At 41.4% G+C, this 19,916-nt stretch overlaps 1 protein-coding gene across 1 annotated transcript; it reads right to left on the bottom strand.

The window, feature by feature from the left end:
- Window positions 1–43: 43 nt before the first annotated feature.
- dgkaa (diacylglycerol kinase, alpha a) lies at window positions 44–18,512 on the bottom strand. The gene is made up of 24 exons (XM_087780981.1): window positions 18,355–18,512; window positions 10,008–10,095; window positions 9,709–9,785; window positions 8,730–8,847; window positions 8,595–8,669; window positions 8,483–8,532; window positions 8,352–8,426; window positions 8,176–8,292; window positions 5,689–5,806; window positions 5,171–5,259; window positions 4,981–5,100; window positions 4,822–4,920; window positions 4,679–4,756; window positions 3,953–4,026; window positions 3,819–3,893; window positions 3,660–3,745; window positions 3,492–3,581; window positions 2,890–3,050; window positions 2,744–2,808; window positions 2,539–2,629; window positions 1,642–1,822; window positions 674–791; window positions 487–547; window positions 44–427 (listed from the first exon to the last, which is right to left on the bottom strand). The coding sequence occupies exons 2-24, from the start codon at window positions 10,081–10,083 to the stop codon at window positions 353–355; spliced, it is 2,169 nt and encodes a 722-aa protein (XP_087637107.1). The 5' UTR covers window positions 10,084–10,095; window positions 18,355–18,512; the 3' UTR covers window positions 44–352.
- Between the last annotated feature and the right edge of the window lie 1,404 nt (window positions 18,513–19,916).

Genomic DNA, 19,916 nt, shown 5'->3' with positions numbered 1-19,916 from the left:
TTGGCATAATAATGGAATTACATCTAGAAATAAAAAAGTAAAATTCCATTTCTTATCATTTATTTTCATTCATTAGTTGCTTTACACATTCATTATTAAGTTTTCATGAATAAGTTAGAATTAAGCGTATTAGTCGCTGCAAACATTCAAGTTTTGAAATTCATTCTCTTAAAATAGTCCAGAAGCTTCAGCAGATCCTTCTGTCACTGAACTCGTGGTTCGTCGACTGAAATGCTCGGAGACGACTGTACAGACGTGCGGAGGCTCAGCTCCGACCTCTTAAGATGATTAAAATGTTTCCTCTACGACATTCAAAGGTAAGATTTATAAAAACGTTCACGTGTGAGCGGCTTCACTTGAAGAATCCCGAGGACTTGGTCTGAGGAGCCACCAACATGGCCGCCTGGTTCTTGTGAGTGATGTGGATCTGAGCAAACAAAAGCAGCCTCAGCAGGAGCGTCAACAGCAGCTGGCGGGACTTGTTACCGTGCAGGGCGGCTGCATCCACGGCTCCCCGTCGATCTGCATCGGCAACGACTTCTTCGTCCTGATGACGCAGGAGGAGAAAAGATGGACGACGACCATCGTCATTCATTTCAATGACAAACGTGTTTTTGTTCTGCTGATGTGTCTCCGGTCGGTCGGAGGAGAGTCGCCCGGACGTGTCGCTCACCTGATGGTCAGCTGGGACGTCTTGGCCAGTCGGACCGCACTCTTCAGGCCCGTGTAGATCTGACCCATCTCCATGGCTCCCTCCAGCCCGACCACCTCCAGACGCCGGTCGCTGAGATCTGTGGACGACACACATCAGAGCTGGATCAACTGAAACACTGTTCAATATTCATATATAATATATATGGACTGGTGTTTGTGTTCATTATATTAACTATTATTTTGTATTTTATATTTTATGTAGCTCAAATTTAATGTTGAATTTTAAAATTGTATTTTAATAAGATGGTATTTTTTTTGTATCTTGTATTTTTAAGATTGAATTTTTGTATCTGGTATTTTTAAGATTTATTTTAATATATTTTATTTTAAGACTTAATTTTGTATCTTTTATTTTTAAGACTGTATTTTTGTATCTTGCATTTTTAAGATTTATTTTAATATCTTTTATTTTAAGACTTAATTTTGAATCTTCTATTTTTCAGATTTTATTTTAGTATCTTATATTTTTAAGATAGTAGTTTTTTATCTTGTATTTTTAGCATAGTATTTTTGTATCTTGTATTTTGGTATCTTTTATTTTTGTATGTTGTATTTTTAAGATTGTATTTTTGTATCTTATATTTTTAAGATAGTAGTTTTTTATCTTGTGTTTTTAAGATTGAATTTTTGTATCTTGTATTTTTGTATCTTGTATTTCTAAGATAGTATTTTTGTAACTTGTATTTTTAGGATAGTATTTTTGTGTCTTGTATTTTTAAGTTTTTTTTTTGCTTCTTGTATTTTACAAGATTGTATTTTTGTATCTTATACTTGATCAAAGTGGTATTTTTTTTGTATTTATCAAGATGGTATTTTGTCTCATGTTGTTCTTGTTATTTGTATTTTCTTTTCCAATCGTCATGTGTGTGTGTTGAAGTGTGTATTTGTGTTGAAGTGTGTATTTGTGTTGAAGTGTGTATTTGTTACCCTGGGAGGAGACTTTGAGGACTTCAGGATCCACGATCACGTCAGGCTCGTCCACGCTGCTCTGGCCTCGGCTGCTCTTGGTCTCTCCCCACAGATTGGAGCCCCCGTGCATGCTGGGAATGTTCAGGACAGCGATGCCCTCCAGAGACCCCCCACTGAGGTCCAGAGACGTCCCACAACACTGTTGGACAGGTTCATGTCAGAGGTTCTTACAAGGTTATTTATTTCATCTTAAAACACTTGTATCATTTTAAATATATATGAAGGAAGTTAAAGGCAAAATTCTAAATAAATCAATAAATGTATAAAAAAAATCAATAAATGTATAAATACATCTGTGAATAAAAATATAAATGCAATACATATAAAATGCCAAAATAAATTCTAATTTGATTTCTGTCAAAAACTGCTGCTACGTCTGTGTTTGTTTTCATTTAAACTTGTATTTCATGGAATTACCATTTTCCTTAATTAAACATGTATTTATTTACACAATTCGTTTTTTAATGAATTTCTATTTTCCACCTTTCCTTCTTTTATTTATTAATCCATTTAATTATTGATGTATAGTTTATTAAACGTTTATTTGTTTTCCCAATTCGCTTTTTCTTCATTTCTTTTTTTTTTGTCTTTTATTCATTTCAACATTTCTTTGGCAGTTTTGTAACCGTTTTAACAATTCTACAGACAGAAAATACTTTGAAAATGTCCCTAAATTATATTTTTCACGATTACAATCCCTCAAGTTTTTATAGAACGTTACCAAATATAAACCAAATAAATACAATTTAAAACCCAGTCGCTTGTGCACGTGATTGACAGTACGCTGCTGCCCCCTGCTGGCGACAAAGCGCTCTCGCTCTTTGTCTCCCTCTGCCGGCGGCGGCGGACACTGACCTCGATGGACAGGCTGTCGCGCAGCCTCTTGCAGGAGGCGGAGATGGTTTCTGACGTGGCGAACTCGAAGTACCACAACTTGTTCTTCATCCTGAGGTGTTAAAAAACTACATTTAACTACGTATATTTGTCATTTATATTTACCAGCCGACAGACAATATACACAACAATTAACAAAGCTCCTCGCCCTCCCCCCCCCACACACCTGCTGTTGAACTTCTGCGGGTGTTTCTCTCTCATGGTGTGGAAGCGATGAGCGATGGAGGCGTCCTGACGACACACACACACACACACACACACACACACTCAGCAAATATTCTCCACCCGGGCGACTCCCGGGGCGTCACTCACCACTCCTATGGAGAAGTAGTTGTTGATGATCTCGTAAGGAACCGGGTCGCCCTGCTCCTGGTCCTGGTCCTGGATCACCTGCACGCTCCAGCGGTCCATCAGGACCTGAGTTCCCGTCTCGACGTCCCGGAGGATCCGGCTCAGGTCCTCGCCGTCGTAACCTGAGAGGCAGAGAACCAGGACGTTCACTCTCTTCATCCGTCTCTCTTCCATCATCCCTCCATCCTCTTGTCTTCTCCCCACAACATCATGTTGAAACTCTTTCCTTTCCTGTTTTCTACCCTTCCTCACGACCATCTGTCTTCACTCACTTCCATCCCCTCCTCTCTCCTCATTTCTCTCACCCTCCCTCTTTATTTGTCCACCTTTTTATCTCATTTATCCTTAAGCTGCAGAGGACGTCATGACTGCTGCCATCTAGTGGGCGGAAGTTTAATTACAACCCCATATGAACGCCGTTAATAGTTGCAGATTCACTGTAAATAAGAAAAAATAGTTTTATTTCATACACACTTTATTTAAATATATAACACCACCATTATTCAAGAAGAGTAATATTGATTTGGTATCAAGTAATAGTGGTCATGTGACCCAAACCTCACCTCCTCCCCACCGCAGACACCTGGCGAGGTCATTTCCTGTCCCCAGAGGAAGCACAGCCACGGGCGGTCGCACCTGCAGGTTGGCTTTGTCTAAAGGGTGTAAAATCAAAAGACGTCAATCATCGAGGCCCCGACGCGTCGTATGACCCGACCCCGCTCGGTTCTGACCGATGGCGTCCAGGATCCAGCCCACGGTTCCGTCCCCGCCGCAGACCAGGATCCTGAAGTCCTTCAGGTTTCGGAAGAAGTTGAGTCTGGAACACAAAACCCACGCGTCACCCCCCGGGACTCCTTTTGAGAAACGTTCCTGTGGTGCAAGGTTCTGACCCGGGTCCCGGGCCGCCGTTGGACAGGTTGTAGACCTGGAGCGGGTTCAGTAGGAACTGGAACTTCCGAAGGACTCTGAAGCAGACGAGGAGGTGATGAACATGGAAGCTCGTGGTGTTTTTCTGCCGACTCACCGCTCGCCCTGTTTCCCGCCACTCTTGGGGTTCACGAACACCAGCAGCGGGTGAGTGTTCTGGACCGGAACAATCTGTGAGCAGTGACATCATCAGAGGTCACAGAACTACAGATATAATATCGTCATGACGGAATGACACTGTAATTATTGTATTTAACTAAAATGTAATATTGAAGGTTCATTTAATATCTCAATTATTATTATTATTATTATTTTTAAATTGAAGTGAGAAATAAACCAAACGACACAACATGTGATATATTAGTTTGACGGTTGGAAGAATCATAATCAATATCAGAATATTATTATATATTATCATTATTTGATAGAAATCTGAATTATTGAAATAATATTTTTAATTGAACAATTTAATTCAATGGTTTCTTCATTGAAATAAATGTAATGAATAAAAAACTAAATCGAATATTTTCGAAATAATATATTTTTTAGTTTAATATTCTAATTAGTTTAATTACATTTTATTTTCTTAATATGATATTATTTCATTCATACCCTTTTGAATTTACCCCAAAAAATATTTTTCATACTTAAGTTAACCCGTGTATTGTCTCAGGGTCAAAGGTGAGCCTGACCTCCACCACTGCAAGCCATGGAGGTCGTTCACCTTTGACCCAGAGACAACAAAAGGGATACCACAAACATATTTGTATTCAGGACTTTAGGTCACCTTGACATTGGGACACACAAGGGTTAAGAAACACACCTGCAGCACCTGCCCGTCAGGTGTGGTGTTGAGTTCACTGTCGTCCGGAGAAGCCGAGCAGCCGTTGCTGGATCGTTCCTGCGGGTGAACCGGGGTCACGCCGGGGTCACGCAGGGGGTCACGCCTCAGTCAAGTCTGCCTACCTTGATGACGGGGTACACGGCCCAGGGCGGCAGGATGTGGTCCCGGAGCGGCCCGCAAGAACACTCGCTCGGTTCCTGGTCCACGCAGCCGTCGTGTCGCTGCGAGGTCACATGACTTCGTCAATCACTACTCCCCCGCGGCGCAGTACCCGTCCTCACCATGGTGTGGCACCACACGCAGTGTTTGCCCGTCAGACCCTGGAAGCTCTTGATCTTCTTCTGGCAGCGCTCGCACTTCCTGGACTCGCAGTTCCCGCTCACCCAGTCATGTGACGCCACCTGCAACACCAACACGTGATTGGAGGGAAAAACCTCAACAATTTTGGTCGCCACGGCAACTCCGTCCTACCCCGGTCTCTTTCTTGGACTTGACGTAGGTTCTGGTGCAGGGAGCCGGGTTCCTGTTGGCGCAGCGGCCGTGGACCGTGTACTTGCAACCTGAGGGAACATGGCCATCACTGTCTGGTACTCTGCTGCAACCAGTGACTGGATCAGTGTCAACTCAACTTCCAGGGGCCACATTTTATACAGTGTTGTGAGGGGCCGCAAATAAAACAGAAAAAGTTACTCAAGTCATTTAATGAAGCTTAATATAATACAATAATTATTATTACAATTGTTTCTTACAACTCTTTTTATTGTATAAAATTCTATTGTTACATTATGAGACTAATAATGAATAATAGAAATAAAAAAAAATCATTATTTTATTTCTATATGACCTTTGACCTCAAGAGGGCCACATCAAAAGAGCCATGTGGCCCCCGGGGCTCAAATGTGTTCATGAAAAAACACAATTGTAATAAACAGTGTCAATTGTGTTTGATTGACAGCGTGACATTGTCCGCGGTGCGTTCAGGGACTCACAGGTGCAGCAGAGGCCCTGCTTCCTCAGGCCCAGCAGCAGACTCTGGCAGACGTTACAGTAGACCGGCTTGTTGAAGTGCTTCATCCTCCACAGGTGCTGCCCGTCCTTCCGGGTCATCTGAACCGGGAGGAAGTGATGTCAGAGACGCCAACCCTGAGCTCCCCGACACGACGCTGACAATAGTCTGCGGCTTCTGAAGTCTAAATTTAAAAGAAGCCTCGGGTGTCTTTAAATACACCCTGAGGTCGCCGTGGTCTGTCAGCGCCTTCTGTGCCGGACACACCTGTTGCCATGGTGACGACCACTGAACTGGATTTGAACTTTAAAAGACGTTAAAAAATGAACAAGGAACAAAAAGTTTTGCAGACATTATGTGTCGCTTTAAATACAAAAAAGATATTAAATAATAAATTAACTTCTAAGTATTAAAATAAAATATCCATATCTTTCAACAATTCATTGTTTTTTATTTTTTTGTATTTTAAATCATATTTTATTTTACATTGTAGTTCTTAAATGGTTTTATTTATTTATAGAATTAAGGATAAAGAGAGAGGATACAGTGATGACTGAGGACGAGAGGATACAGTGATGACTGAGGACGAGAGGATACAGTGATGACTGAGGACAATAGGATACAGTGATGACTGAGGACGAGAGGATACAGTGATGACTGAGGACAATAGGATACAGTGATGACTGAGGACAATAGGATACAGTGATGACTGAGGACGAGAGGATACAGTGATGACTGAGGACGAGAGGATACAGTGATGACTGAGGATGAGAGGATACAGTGATGAATGAGGACGAGAGGATACAGTGATGAATGAGGACGAGAGGATACAGTGATGACTGAGGACGAGAGGATACAGTGATGAATGAGGATGAGAGGATACAGTGATGACTGAGGACGAGAGGATACAGTGATGACTGAGGATGAGAGGATACAGTGATGAATGAGGACGAGAGGATACAGTGATGAATGAGGACGAGAGGATACAGTGATGAATGAGGACGAGAGGATACAGTGATGAATGAGGACGAGAGGATACAGTGATGACTGAGGACGAGAGGATACAGTGATGACTGAGGACGAGAGGATACAGTGATGACTGAGGACGAGAGGATACAGTGATGACTGAGGACGAGAGGATACAGTGATGACTGAGGACGAGAGGATACAGTGATGACTGAGGACGAGAGGATACAGTGATGACTGAGGACAATAGGATACAGTGATGACTGAGGACGAGAGGATACAGTGATGACTGAGGACAATAGGATACAGTGATGACTGAGGACAATAGGATACAGTGATGACTGAGGACGAGAGGATACAGTGATGACTGAGGACAATAGGATACAGTGATGACTGAGGATGAGAGGATACAGTGATGAATGAGGACGAGAGGATACAGTGATGAATGAGGATGAGAGGATACAGTGATGACTGAGGACGAGAGGATACAGTGATGAATGAGGACGAGAGGATAGAGTGATGACTGAGGACGAGAGGATACAGTGATGAATGAGGACGAGAGGATACAGTGATGCCTGAGGACGAGAGGATACAGTGATGACTGAGGACGAGAGGATACAGTGATGACTGAGGACGAGAGGATACAGTGATGAATGAGGACGAGAGGATACAGTGATGCCTGAGGACGAGAGGATACAGTGATGAATGAGGACGAGAGGATACAGTGATGAATGAGGATGAGAGGATACAGTGATGACTGAGGACGAGAGGATACAGTGATGAATGAGGACGAGAGGATACAGTGATGCCTGAGGACGAGAGGATACAGTGATGACTGAGGACGAGAGGATACAGTGATGACTGAGGACGAGAGGATACAGTGATGAATGAGGACGAGAGGATACAGTGATGAATGAGGACGAGAGGATACAGTGATGACTGAGGACGAGAGGATACAGTGATGAATGAGGACGAGAGGATAGAGTGAATTAGGACGAGAGGATACAGTGATGACTGAGGACGAGAGGATACAGTGATGACTGAGGACGAGAGGATACAGTGATGAATGAGGACGAGAGGATACAGTGATGAATGAGGACGAGAGGATACAGTGATGAATGAGGACGAGAGGATACAGTGATGACTGAGGACGAGAGGATACAGTGATGAATGAGGACATATTACTACACTATCACAACACTCTACACTATCACAATATACTGTATCGTTAACTCTGTATCGTGATGCAAATCAAATATACAATACTGTATCTCAAGATACAATATTGTATCTCAAGAAGGAAACGCTGAGTCACAACCATAATGTCAATATTAACAACAGTCAGCAGAAACTGGAGGTCACAGAAACAGTGAGTCAGCAGAAACAGTGGGAGAATCCAAACAGCGTAGGTTGTGAAGACGAAAGACGAGTCTGTGTAAACGGTGACTCAGCAGACGCAGATGAAGGTCGAATTTCGGGAGAATGTCGTTCACAAAGTCGGTACCTTGAGGCCCAGCAGCACCAGCAGGGGAACGTTGTTCATCCCGCCCTGGACCCACTCGGTCAGCGACACCGTCCCGCTGCTGTCGGCATCGATGGCCGTCATCATGTCCTTCAGAACCTGCAGAACACCTGGTTGGACTCTGGACTCGAGACACCTCGGAAGGTTCTGGAACTCACCGGCCGCAGCTCCGAGACGTCCCAGCCCAGGTAGTCTGCAGCGTGCATCATCTGAGCGATGATCCGGTCCACTTCCTGTGAGGAGAGAACCTGAGTCCAGGACCACGGCTGAGGACCTTCGGAAGACTCACCGAACTGTCCAGGACGCCGTTGCCGTCCCTGTCGTAGAGTCGGAACGCGACTGAGGAGGGAAAGAGAAGGTGAAGGAGAAGAACGTGAAGAACATGAAGAACCTTCACTCACACTCCAGCTTGTCCCGCGGCTGACCGTCCTCCAGCAGAGAGAAGTAGCAGGACACGTCCTTCAGGAAGACCTCCTCTGCACGAGAGAAGAAGGCATGAGCTCGCAGTGGACCTCAGGAGATGAAGAGCATCTTACTGCAAGAGTCCTCTGAGTTCTGGAAGGACCGGAAGAGTCTCTGGCAGAGGTCCGGTGGGAAGTCTTCAACTTCCAGGTACGTCTTCAGGAAGAGACGGAAACCTTCTTCGTTGATGCGCTGGAGGACAGAATGAAGAGTCAAGTCTTTCTGCTGGAGTTTGGAGTTAAAATGTGTGGTCGAGATGAAAATAAGAATTTAAATCAGAACGAAGTGAAGAAACACAATATAATAAACAAATAACCTTCAATAAAATAGTAAGAAAGTAATTATTACTTGTGAAGCGCCTTAAAATAAAATAAAATAATAAAATGAATTAAAACAGAACAAAATAAAATAAAATAAAATAAAATAAAATAAAATAAAATAAAATAAAATAAAATAAAATAAAATAAAATAAAATAAAATACAATAAAATAAAATAAAATAAAAATTACTAATAAAGTTGTTGTTTGCATGTGTATTTTGCTTAAAATTATTCTAAAATAAATCATACATGTGTAAAGATTTATTATGTATGTATAAGATCAAAAGATATGATGGAAAATAATTGTTTACATCAATTTTTCTTAATCATCTCTGTTGTACTATCTTGTAAATCTTCAAAGAAGAATCAACTTTGATCTCAACAGGACGTTAAGAGGTTTATGTGGTTCTCAAATAAAAAAAGCAATATTTAATTCCTGTTGTGTTGATTATAACTGTTGGAAAAGTTTTATTCTGGAGAAAACTCTTTCTTTTTTAGCCATTTGAGACTCTTGACATTTACTAATAAAGATTTTCTTTTTTTTGCTGATTCAGCATTATGGTGAGATTATTTTTATATGCCTTTTAAAGTTTGTTTTTTGCCTGTCCTGCTGTTTTTATTTCGTTCTTATCCGACCGGAGAATCTCTCGTTCAACCGGTCCGTGAGAACGACCCCCTCGATGTGACGTGGTTCGAAATAAATCTTCAAAAAACGGTGGCTCCGGGGGTCTCACCTCGCCGTGCCTGTGTTTGGCCAAACGCCCGTCGGCGTCGAACTCCCTCAACACGTCCTTGACCTTCAGGCTGCAGTCTGCAGAGAGAAGAGGGTTTCACACCGACAACAACATCATGGAAGCAAACAAGAACGTGTGAACAGGCGGGTGTTTCTGAGAGAACGTGTCTGATGTTTTCACAGCCGGAGCTGCATGTCTGTGTTTTTCCCTCAAATTTGAGCGAACGTGAAAAGAGCCTCTGGCGGCGCGAGCAGACGAGAGTAAACAAAGAGTGTGTGGGTGCGAGTCGGGCCACGAACAGTCGATGTACTGCTGGAGCTGGATGAAGTCGACCGGGTTCAGCTCCTTCACCTCCGGCTCGGCGTGGGCGGCCATGTTGAGTCGTGTCTGCACAGAGAGAGAGAAGATGGTGGAGTCACACACCAGACCTTCTTCTTCTTCTTCTTCCTGTCTTTCTTCTGGTTCTAAATTTACTGTCACGTCTGAACGTCGCCTCTCCTGATGAATACATTTACATGTCATCTCAGCCCACGTCGCACTCGCCGACGTCACCACATTAACTTCCCTCGCTTCTGAGGACACTCTCTGGCGAGGGAACCACCGGCAGGTCTACAAGACACACTCGACCTTCTGAGACCCTTCAGGTCCAACATCATCTCAATAACAATGAAGACGTTTCTTCTTCTTTAACTCTTTATTATCGACGAGTCAGCGTTTGTGTAGAAGTCGAAAATTGAACAAACTTTTCCTAATATTCTTGTGTTTTTGGAAAAAAATGTAATAGAAAATTCCATTAAATAATTAACATATTAAAAGTTACATTTAAATATTTAAATATTTTCAAAATTAATTTTAAAAAAAGAAATAAAAAGTGTAAAAATAATTAAATAAATAATTTCGATAAATAAAATATTTTTTAATTAATAGTCTTTTAAATGTTAAATAGTACCGTCATCATTTCATCCTTTTATTTGACTAATTTAAATAGTTCAAAAATAAATTCAGTATTTTCTTTTATTCAATATAATATTGTTGCTATACAGGTGTCTTTGCAAATTATGTGTTTGACATGTAGTTTGATATTTTAATTCTAATAAATAGAAAATAAAATACATTCTAAATTCTATTATTAAAAAAAGAATCTATTTTTTAATTTTTGAAATTCAAAAACTGTATGTGAAAGAAAATGTTGTTTGTTTCAACTTTTTCTAATTATCTTCAAATAACAAATTAATCATTTCAATAAACAAATGATTCAATTCAAATATTAAATTAAAACTGATTCAACCTTTCAAAATAGAAACGATTGAATTCCAGTAATTCAAGGCTGAAAATTAAATCAACATTACAATAAAAATGATTCAAAATTCAAAAACATGATGATCGACTTCACGTGTTTGTGTGAAACAACAGTTTCCTCTGACATTTCACTTCCTGCCCTCAGCCCGGGACTCCCCCCCCCCCCCACCCACCCTCTGTATCTTCTGCACCTCGAGTGGACTCTGGACCACTGAGGAGAACGTCGTCCTCCGAGACCTCCTGCAGAAACGTGATCCTCACTTCCTGATTGGATCTGATTCGTTTCCATCCGGCGCCAGAAAAAACACTCACGGATGGAGGGATGGAGTCATGTGACCTGCAGCGGTGGAATGTCGTTGACCGGTCGAGTCCAGACATCACCGGGATCTCAGAAGGGCGACCCCGGAATGAACCATCCTGGACCATTGCCCCCCGCTCTCTCCGGGGGGGATGATGGACGAGGACCCCGGATGATACATAGTATCTGAACGTGTGTGTCGGTTGCTATGGAAAGTGTCTCCCCTCGTTCGGTCCTCGCCGTTGTGTGACTAACACCCGGAGAAAAGATCCGGCGTCTCCAGGCCCCGCCCCCTCCGCCCACCCGTGACCCTCGCTGGCCTTCAAAATAAAACCCACACATGATGACTCAGAGGGGGGGGGGGGGGGCAGGGGAACACTCCGGGACTATAAATGGACTGTTTGCTCACAGCGAGTGTTGACTTGGTGGAAATACCAAACTTCTCCCTGTTGCCATGGCGACGCAGGCGAGCCTCTGACTGAGAGTTTCCCTGTCGAGGCACTTCTTGAGAATCCTGTTCACACACACACACACACACCAGCGCTACTGCGTCACTTCCTGTCTTTATCAGCAACAAACACCACTTCCTGTCTGACTCCGGGTCACCCACTGACTGAGACGGATCATCTCCGGCTCTACGCTTAGCCTTTTGGCTCAGCTCGTTTTTTTTGTTCACTGCCGTCCCCCTGAGCTACTTATGAACACAAGTGTGTGTGTCCCTTTTAGATTATACACACACTCACGACTGCGATAACACACTCGTCGAAACACACCCTGATCACAAAGAAAACAAACTCAGTTACACAAACACTTCAAGTACATCTTGCACAGACGTATAAATACTGACACACAACAAGCGCACAACTTCTTAAAACTGTGAGAATATATTGATACATCCATGTATTGCAATATTATTTTTCATAATACTTCTGGGGGGGATTTTCAAAGCAAATCATTAATTGTATATGAAATACATTTTTTTTTTACAATTAACATGGAAATATTCACTTAATTTGTTAATTTTTGTGTTACAATTATACCTCCAGCCTCTAGATGGCAGCATTCATTACGTCCTCTGCATCTACGGGAACAGTGAAATCACGGCGATGACTGAGGACGAGAGGATACAGTGACTTCAGCAGCTTTTAAAGCTGATGTTTGGAGATATTTTGGTTTGAAAACAAATGAAATCAGTTACAACTTCGTCAAGAGTCATGTGGTCTGTAAATACTACAACACCAGAGTCAAGTACTGGACAATACTACACATATATACTTGTTACTACACTATCACAACACCAGAGTCAAGTACTGGACAATACTACACATATATACTTGTTACTACACTATCACAACACCAGTGTCAAGTACTGGACAATACTACACATATATCCTTGTTACTACACTATCACAACACCAGAGTCAAGTACTGGACAATACTACACATATATACTTGTTACTACACTATCACAACACCAGAGTCAAGTACTGGACAATACTACACATATATACTTGTTACTACACTTTCACAACACCAGAGTCAAGTACTGGACAATACTACACATATATCCTTGTTACTACACTATCACAACACCAGAGTCAAGTACTGGACAATACTACACATATATACTTGTTACTACACTATCACAACACCAGAGTCAAGTACTGGACAATACTACACATATATACTTGTTACTACACTATCACAACACCAGAGTCAAGTACTGGACAATACTACACATATATACTTGTTACTACACTATCACAACACCAGAGTCAAGTACTGGACAATACTACACATATATACTTGTTACTATACTATCACAACACCAGAGTCAAGTACTGGACAATACTACACGTATATAGTCGTTGCTACACTATCACAACACCAGAGTCAAGTACTAGACAATACTACACATATATACTTGTTACTACACTATCACAACACCAGAGTCAAGTACTAGACAATACTTCACATATATACTTGTTACTACACTATCACAACACCAGAGTCAAGTACTGGACAATACTAGACATATATACTTGTTACTAAACTATCACAACACCAGAGTCAAGTACTGGACAATACTACACATATATACTTGTTACTACACTATCACAACACCAGAGTCAAGTACTGGACAATACTACACATATATACTTGTTACTACACTATCACAACACCAGTGTCAAGTACTGGACAATACTACACATATATCCTTGTTACTACACTATCACAACACCAGAGTCAAGTACTGGACAATACTACACATATATACTTGTTACTACACTATCACAACACCAGAGTCAAGTACTGGACAATACTACACATATATACTTGTTACTACACTTTCACAACACCAGAGTCAAGTACTGGACAATACTACACATATATCCTTGTTACTACACTATCACAACACCAGAGTCAAGTACTGGACAATACTACACATATATACTTGTTACTACACTATCACAACACCAGAGTCAAGTACTGGACAATACTACACATATATACTTGTTACTACACTATCACAACACCAGAGTCAAGTACTGGACAATACTACACATATATACTTGTTACTACACTATCACAACACCAGAGTCAAGTACTGGACAATACTACACATATATACTTGTTACTATACTATCACAACACCAGAGTCAAGTACTGGACAATACTACACATATATACTTGTTACTACACTATCACAACACCAGTGTCAAGTACTGGACAATACTACACATATATCCTTGTTACTACACTATCACAACACCAGAGTCAAGTACTGGACAATACTACACATATATACTTGTTACTACACTATCACAACACCAGAGTCAAGTACTGGACAATACTACACATATATACTTGTTACTACACTTTCACAACACCAGAGTCAAGTACTGGACAATACTACACATATATCCTTGTTACTACACTATCACAACACCAGAGTCAAGTACTGGACAATACTACACATATATACTTGTTACTACACTATCACAACACCAGAGTCAAGTACTGGACAATACTACACATATATACTTGTTACTACACTATCACAACACCAGAGTCAAGTACTGGACAATACTACACATATATACTTGTTACTACACTATCACAACACCAGAGTCAAGTACTGGACAATACTACACATATATACTTGTTACTATACTATCACAACACCAGAGTCAAGTACTGGACAATACTACACGTATATAGTCGTTGCTACACTATCACAACACCAGAGTCAAGTACTAGACAATACTACACATATATACTTGTTACTACACTATCACAACACCAGAGTCAAGTACTAGACAATACTTCACATATATACTTGTTACTACACTATCACAACACCAGAGTCAAGTACTAGACAATACTACACATATATACTTGTTACTAAACTATCACAACACCAGAGTCAAGTACTGGACAATACTACACGTATATAGTTGTTGCTACACTATCACAACACCAGAGTCAAGTACTGGACAATACTACACATATAAACTTATTACTACACTATCACAACACCAGAGTCAAGTACTGGACAATACTACACATATATACTTGTTACTACACTATCACTATATATCGTATCGTATCGTGATACTATTTCTAAGCTCCCTTTCTTGTCCAAGATCTTGGAGAAGGTGGTGTCTGAGCAGCTGTTTCTGGATCAGAGCGACATCCATGAGAAGTTTCAGTCTGGCTTCCGTAAACATCACTCTACGGAGACAGCTTTATTGAAAGTGTCCAGTGACATCATGATGTCGGCTGACTCTGGTAAATCCACTGTCCTGGTTCTCTTGGATCTGTCCTCAGCCTTTGACACAGTTGATCACCAGATCCTGCTGAGAAGACTGAGGGATGAAGACTGTCTGGGTCTGTGTTAGAATGGTTCTCATCTTACCTTTCTGGGCGCAGTTTTAGTGTATCTGCCAATCAAATGAGGTCTGAATCGGCAGATCTGTTGTGTGGAGTCCCTCAAGGTTCTGTTCTGGGTCCTTTATTGTTTTTGCTGTACTTGATTCCTCTCAGTAAAATCATTCGGAGATTTCCTGATGTTTCTTATCACATTTTTGTTGATGACATCCAGCTCTACTGCTCTTTTGACCCAACTGAGCCCCAGAGGCTGAACTTAGTCAATTGTTTGCTAGAAATCAAACAATGAGTGAAAACACTGCAGCTAAATGTGGACAAAACTGAAACTTTGGTGATTGCTCATGATGATAAGATTCCAGGGTTGAGTCAGTACTCGAGTGACTTAAGTCAGTCTGTCAAACTGAGCCTGAGAAACCTGGGTGTTGTATTTGATAAAGACATGTCTCTAGTTCAACACTACAGAAAACTGACCAGAAACTGTTTCCTTCAACTGAGAAAAATCTCTAAACTTAGGAAAATGTTGTCACAACACTGTCTGGAGCTTATAATCCATGTGTTTGTTTCTTCTCGTCTGGACTATTGTAACAGTTTGTTTTTGTGTCTTAACAAGAAGGATCTGTCTCGCCTGCAGTTGATACAGAACTCTGCAGCGAGAATTCTGACCCGCTCTAGTAGGAGAACTCACATTTCTCCTTAAAACTCTTCACTGGCTTCCAGTTTCTTTCAGGATCAACTTTAAAATTCTGGTTCTTACTTTCAGATCTATTCATGGTCAGACCTTCCATCAGTGATCTGATCCAGCCTTACACCCCAGCTCGGGCTCTGAGGTCTGTGGATCAGAATCTACTAATGGTTCCTCACACACGGTTCAAGACCAGAGGAGAGAAATCCTTCCAGGCTGTTGCTCCTAAGCTTTGGAACGATCTTCCTCTCTCTTTGCTCTTGATGATCTACTGACTCCTTTAAGAAACATCTTAAGATGTTTCTATTTGTTCAGGCTTTTCCTTGATTTTTTGGAACTCCTGTTGTGTTATCAGTTTTATCTTGATCTTTAAAGTATATACTTTATTGAATATTGTTTTGATTGTTTAAGCGCTTTCTGACCCTGGTCTAGAAAAGCGCTATATAAATAAGAATTACTTACTTACTTACAGTGTGTGTCAACACACACCACAATTAATTACACAAAGAATAAATGTTAAAACTGCACACAAAACCAAACCACATATTGTTGTAGTCACAGAAACAAACACACAAGGTCGTCTCTTTGTCATCATTTTGTTTGGGAACAGTTGTGTTATTGACTAAAAAAGAACTAGCATGATTCAGTGAGTTGGCAGAAGTGAAGGGGAGGTGTTTTCTTCACCAAGAAACTTCAGACGTGAATGCGACTTATGTAAGCAGCAAGTGTGACACACTCGCACTCACACAAGAGTCGAGCTGAGACTTGTGCAAACGTCGCACACCAGCAAAAAGAGTCGAAAAAAACCGCTGGAAACCAAACCAAAAGCACACCCGTGAACCTCCACAGATTTAGCTGTTATTGTGGTTTTGACACTTTTTTTTCAACGACTTCATCAGTTTCTGAAAGTGAACTCAGACGTTATTATTTCTAACACAAGACTCCAGACTCCATTCCTCCACTGGCACAATCTCATTAATGATTCGCCTTCGGGCGGCAAAGGATGAATTTCGCTCCCTTTTGGGAAACGCCCCACATTTGAGTGGAACACTTCCCGCCTTGAGGAGGAACACAAGTGTGTCAGTCAGTGATCCTCATCATAACCTGAACAAACATAAATGACAAACACGTGAGTCGAGTCAATAGATCTGAAGTGGATCAGAAACAATAGCATGTGAAACAAACTGAATAAACATCGATTAAAGTTACAAAACGTACAAACTCGGATTAGCCGGCGGAAGCTAACGTCAACTAACTGGTGATGAATGGATGCGAAAATAAAACGCTCGGATGGAAACGAGGATAATGGCGGGATGATGGAGGGATGAATAATAAATGATGGTGAAAGTGATTATGGGAGACGGACTGACCAAAACAATGAAAAGATGAATGAAGTATTGACAAATTAAACATGTCGGACGAAGAAAAAAAAGATGATTTGTGTAACGGTAGCTACAGAGGACGATAATGGAACGATAATTACGGATGGATGGATGAGTCACAATGAGAAGAAGAGAAGACTATAATGGTGAGAGGATGAATGGATGAGGAGGAGGAGGTTTTATGGTGGATGAAGAAAGAAAGGATTAAATAGGATGATGAAGGAGAGGGTGGCTGGAAAAGGGGCCTGATGATGGATGGAGAGAAGAGTGGAGGACGGACGAGGATGGATGGTGTGATGGATGGAGACGGTGAAGTGGTTACGATGATGGGATGTCGGGGGAGCATGACTCGGGGCGATGATCTCGCACAGGAAGCCGGTGAAAAATAGAGGAAACTGGCATTTGAAGAAGTCACTCTTCATCTTCGCTGCACGCCGACAACAACTGAACCCACGACAAAAACCTGTTTTGTGTAAATAAAACTTTTTCATTTACACAAACATTTAACTAAATAAATGCAATTCAATTTGTATGAATTTAAAATGATTTGGATCATTTTGAACAATAAACAGTATATTATGGGTGATATTTAACATCACATTTGAGCTCCACAAACGTGAGTTAACTATGAAAGAACGACGTGAGTGATGGTTGTTATTGTGTTGATCAGTATAATGAATAATTGATGATATTTCTGATTGATCAGGTGCTTTATCGATCCTCTCCGGTAGATATTGATGATCAATTTCACATTAAATTCCTTCATCTAAATCAAAAACGTGAATCAATACAAGGATCTTGAAGTGTCAGTGTTCACTCCCAGCCCCGAGACAAGCCTCTGATAAAAGTCTGGGATCAGTTCGGACCCTGGACCTGAACCACTTTTACGACCCAGCGGAGTTGGACTAAGATTCCCATGTTCTCGTCTGACAAGAGACCACTGGGACTATAGGGTTTCTGGACCAGAACCACCAGAGGCGGATCCGCAACTCTGCTCCCTGACATGTCATTTTTCTGTGGTCAGAAGAAGCAGCTCGGGTTCTGACTCGGTTCTGACCAGAGGACCATGACTTGGGCTGCTGCAAGATTCTTACCTTAGTCGCGCTTGGTTACGTCACTGCGGTGGTCCCCGGTGGTCCCCTCGGGATGTTCCTCAGCCGGTCTCTGTGTGGGTGCGGGTCCTGCAGCAGAGAGAGCCCGTTGAAGTTGGACCAGAGAACCGAGGCGGAGAAGTGCGGGTCTGCAGCTGCTGCTGGTCCCGCCCCGACGACTCAACTGCGCCCCCCAGCGGCAGAAGTGCCACCGCAGGGCCGCGGCTAGAGGGTCGGACGTGGGGCGGGAACCCACCACAGTTACAGTCATGGCGAGGAAATAAACGTTTTTGAATCACTTTAACCACAACATTGAGTGAATAGATTAATCATATGAATTCGTTGGATTCTTTCTTCTATTTTTAAATCACAGTTGGATTTAAAGGTATTTTTGTTGCTGCAAAATCATTATTTTTACCCATAGATAGAGAAGAAAAGATTTGCCTTAAACATAATCTTAAAAACAGGTGAAAAAAACAAGTAGGTGATTATAAACAACAAACTAGTTTCCACTAGTTTTTCTGGAGCTCCTGTTGTGTTATCAGTTTTATCTTGATCTTTAAAGTATATACTTTATTGGATATTGTTTTGATTGTTTAAGCGCTTTGTGACCCTGGTCTGGAAAGGCACTATATAAATAAAAATTACTTACTTACTTACTGGTTGACCTGCTTCGATATTCTACAAGAACATTCTGGGGAAGACTGGACCTCTTCGCTCCAGCTGCTGCCCCCGTGACCCCCTGAGATCAGCAGGTGAACTGATGGAACTTACAAATGGATCTTTTATTGGTAGGATTTCTAATTAATAATTAATGAAAAAGGAAAATCGTTTTCCTTTTAGCTCCAGAGATGGACGTGTATGAAAGATGTTTTTCCAACGGTTGCCTCAAATTGATCTCCGTCAGGACCTGGTCCCAGATGAGTGGGCCGGGCCTCCACTCTCTGGACCTCCTGAGTGTTTGTGTTCGTGTCCAGCTGCAGTCCTGGTCCACGGCTCAGGAGTTTCCAAACCAAAAATCTCCTGGACTTAGTGAAGCACATGATTCCTACACAACATTCCTGTCAACACAATAGTCCAGGATTAGACCCGACAAAGAGGACTGGCACCGCAACCCGGGCTTAGACCCAACAACGGCTGGAACCATAACCAGGATTAGACTCGACAATGCAGACCAGACACACATTGAGACACTTCCTGTTTGAAATGGTGGTCTGGACTCAGTGATTGGTGGAGGTCAATACCCTTCTGTTTATGTGTAATAAATGTGTTTTTATAAATATATAAATATATATATATATAAATAAATAAACTGTGTCTGACTATAGCTCTTATTTCTGTTTAGATAAAGTTTCAAACACATTATTAAACACAGGGTTTATTTGGAATGACTTAATAATAATAAAAAACAAACAAAAATAAATGTAACATGTGACTAAAGTCACAAATCAGATCAGTCTTATCAGCTTTTCAAAATGGCGTAAAAATGCAGTAAAAAAAAACAATTAAGTGCCAGATAAGTATCTCTGCTGCCATCAAGCGGTTAAACTGTGAATGTCTTTATG

This window comes from Callionymus lyra, chromosome 19 (genome assembly GCF_982586985.1).
Source record: "Callionymus lyra chromosome 19, fCalLyr1.hap1.1, whole genome shotgun sequence".
Lineage (NCBI taxonomy): Eukaryota > Metazoa > Chordata > Actinopteri > Syngnathiformes > Callionymidae > Callionymus > Callionymus lyra.
Note: the sequence above shows the minus strand (reverse complement) of the source record. Positions and strands in the feature narration are given on the sequence as shown.

Coding starts and splice junctions, on each gene's coding strand:
- dgkaa (XM_087780981.1), bottom strand. CDS start 10,083: ATGGCCGCCCACGCCGAGCCGGAGGTGAAGGAGCTGAACCCGGTCGAC. Junction 3,894..3,952: donor GGCGGGAAACAGGGCGAGCG/GTGAGTCGGCAG, acceptor CGTCTGCTTCAG/AGTCCTTCGGAAGTTCCAGT. Junction 2,809..2,889: donor ACTACTTCTCCATAGGAGTG/GTGAGTGACGCC, acceptor GTGTGTCGTCAG/GACGCCTCCATCGCTCATCG.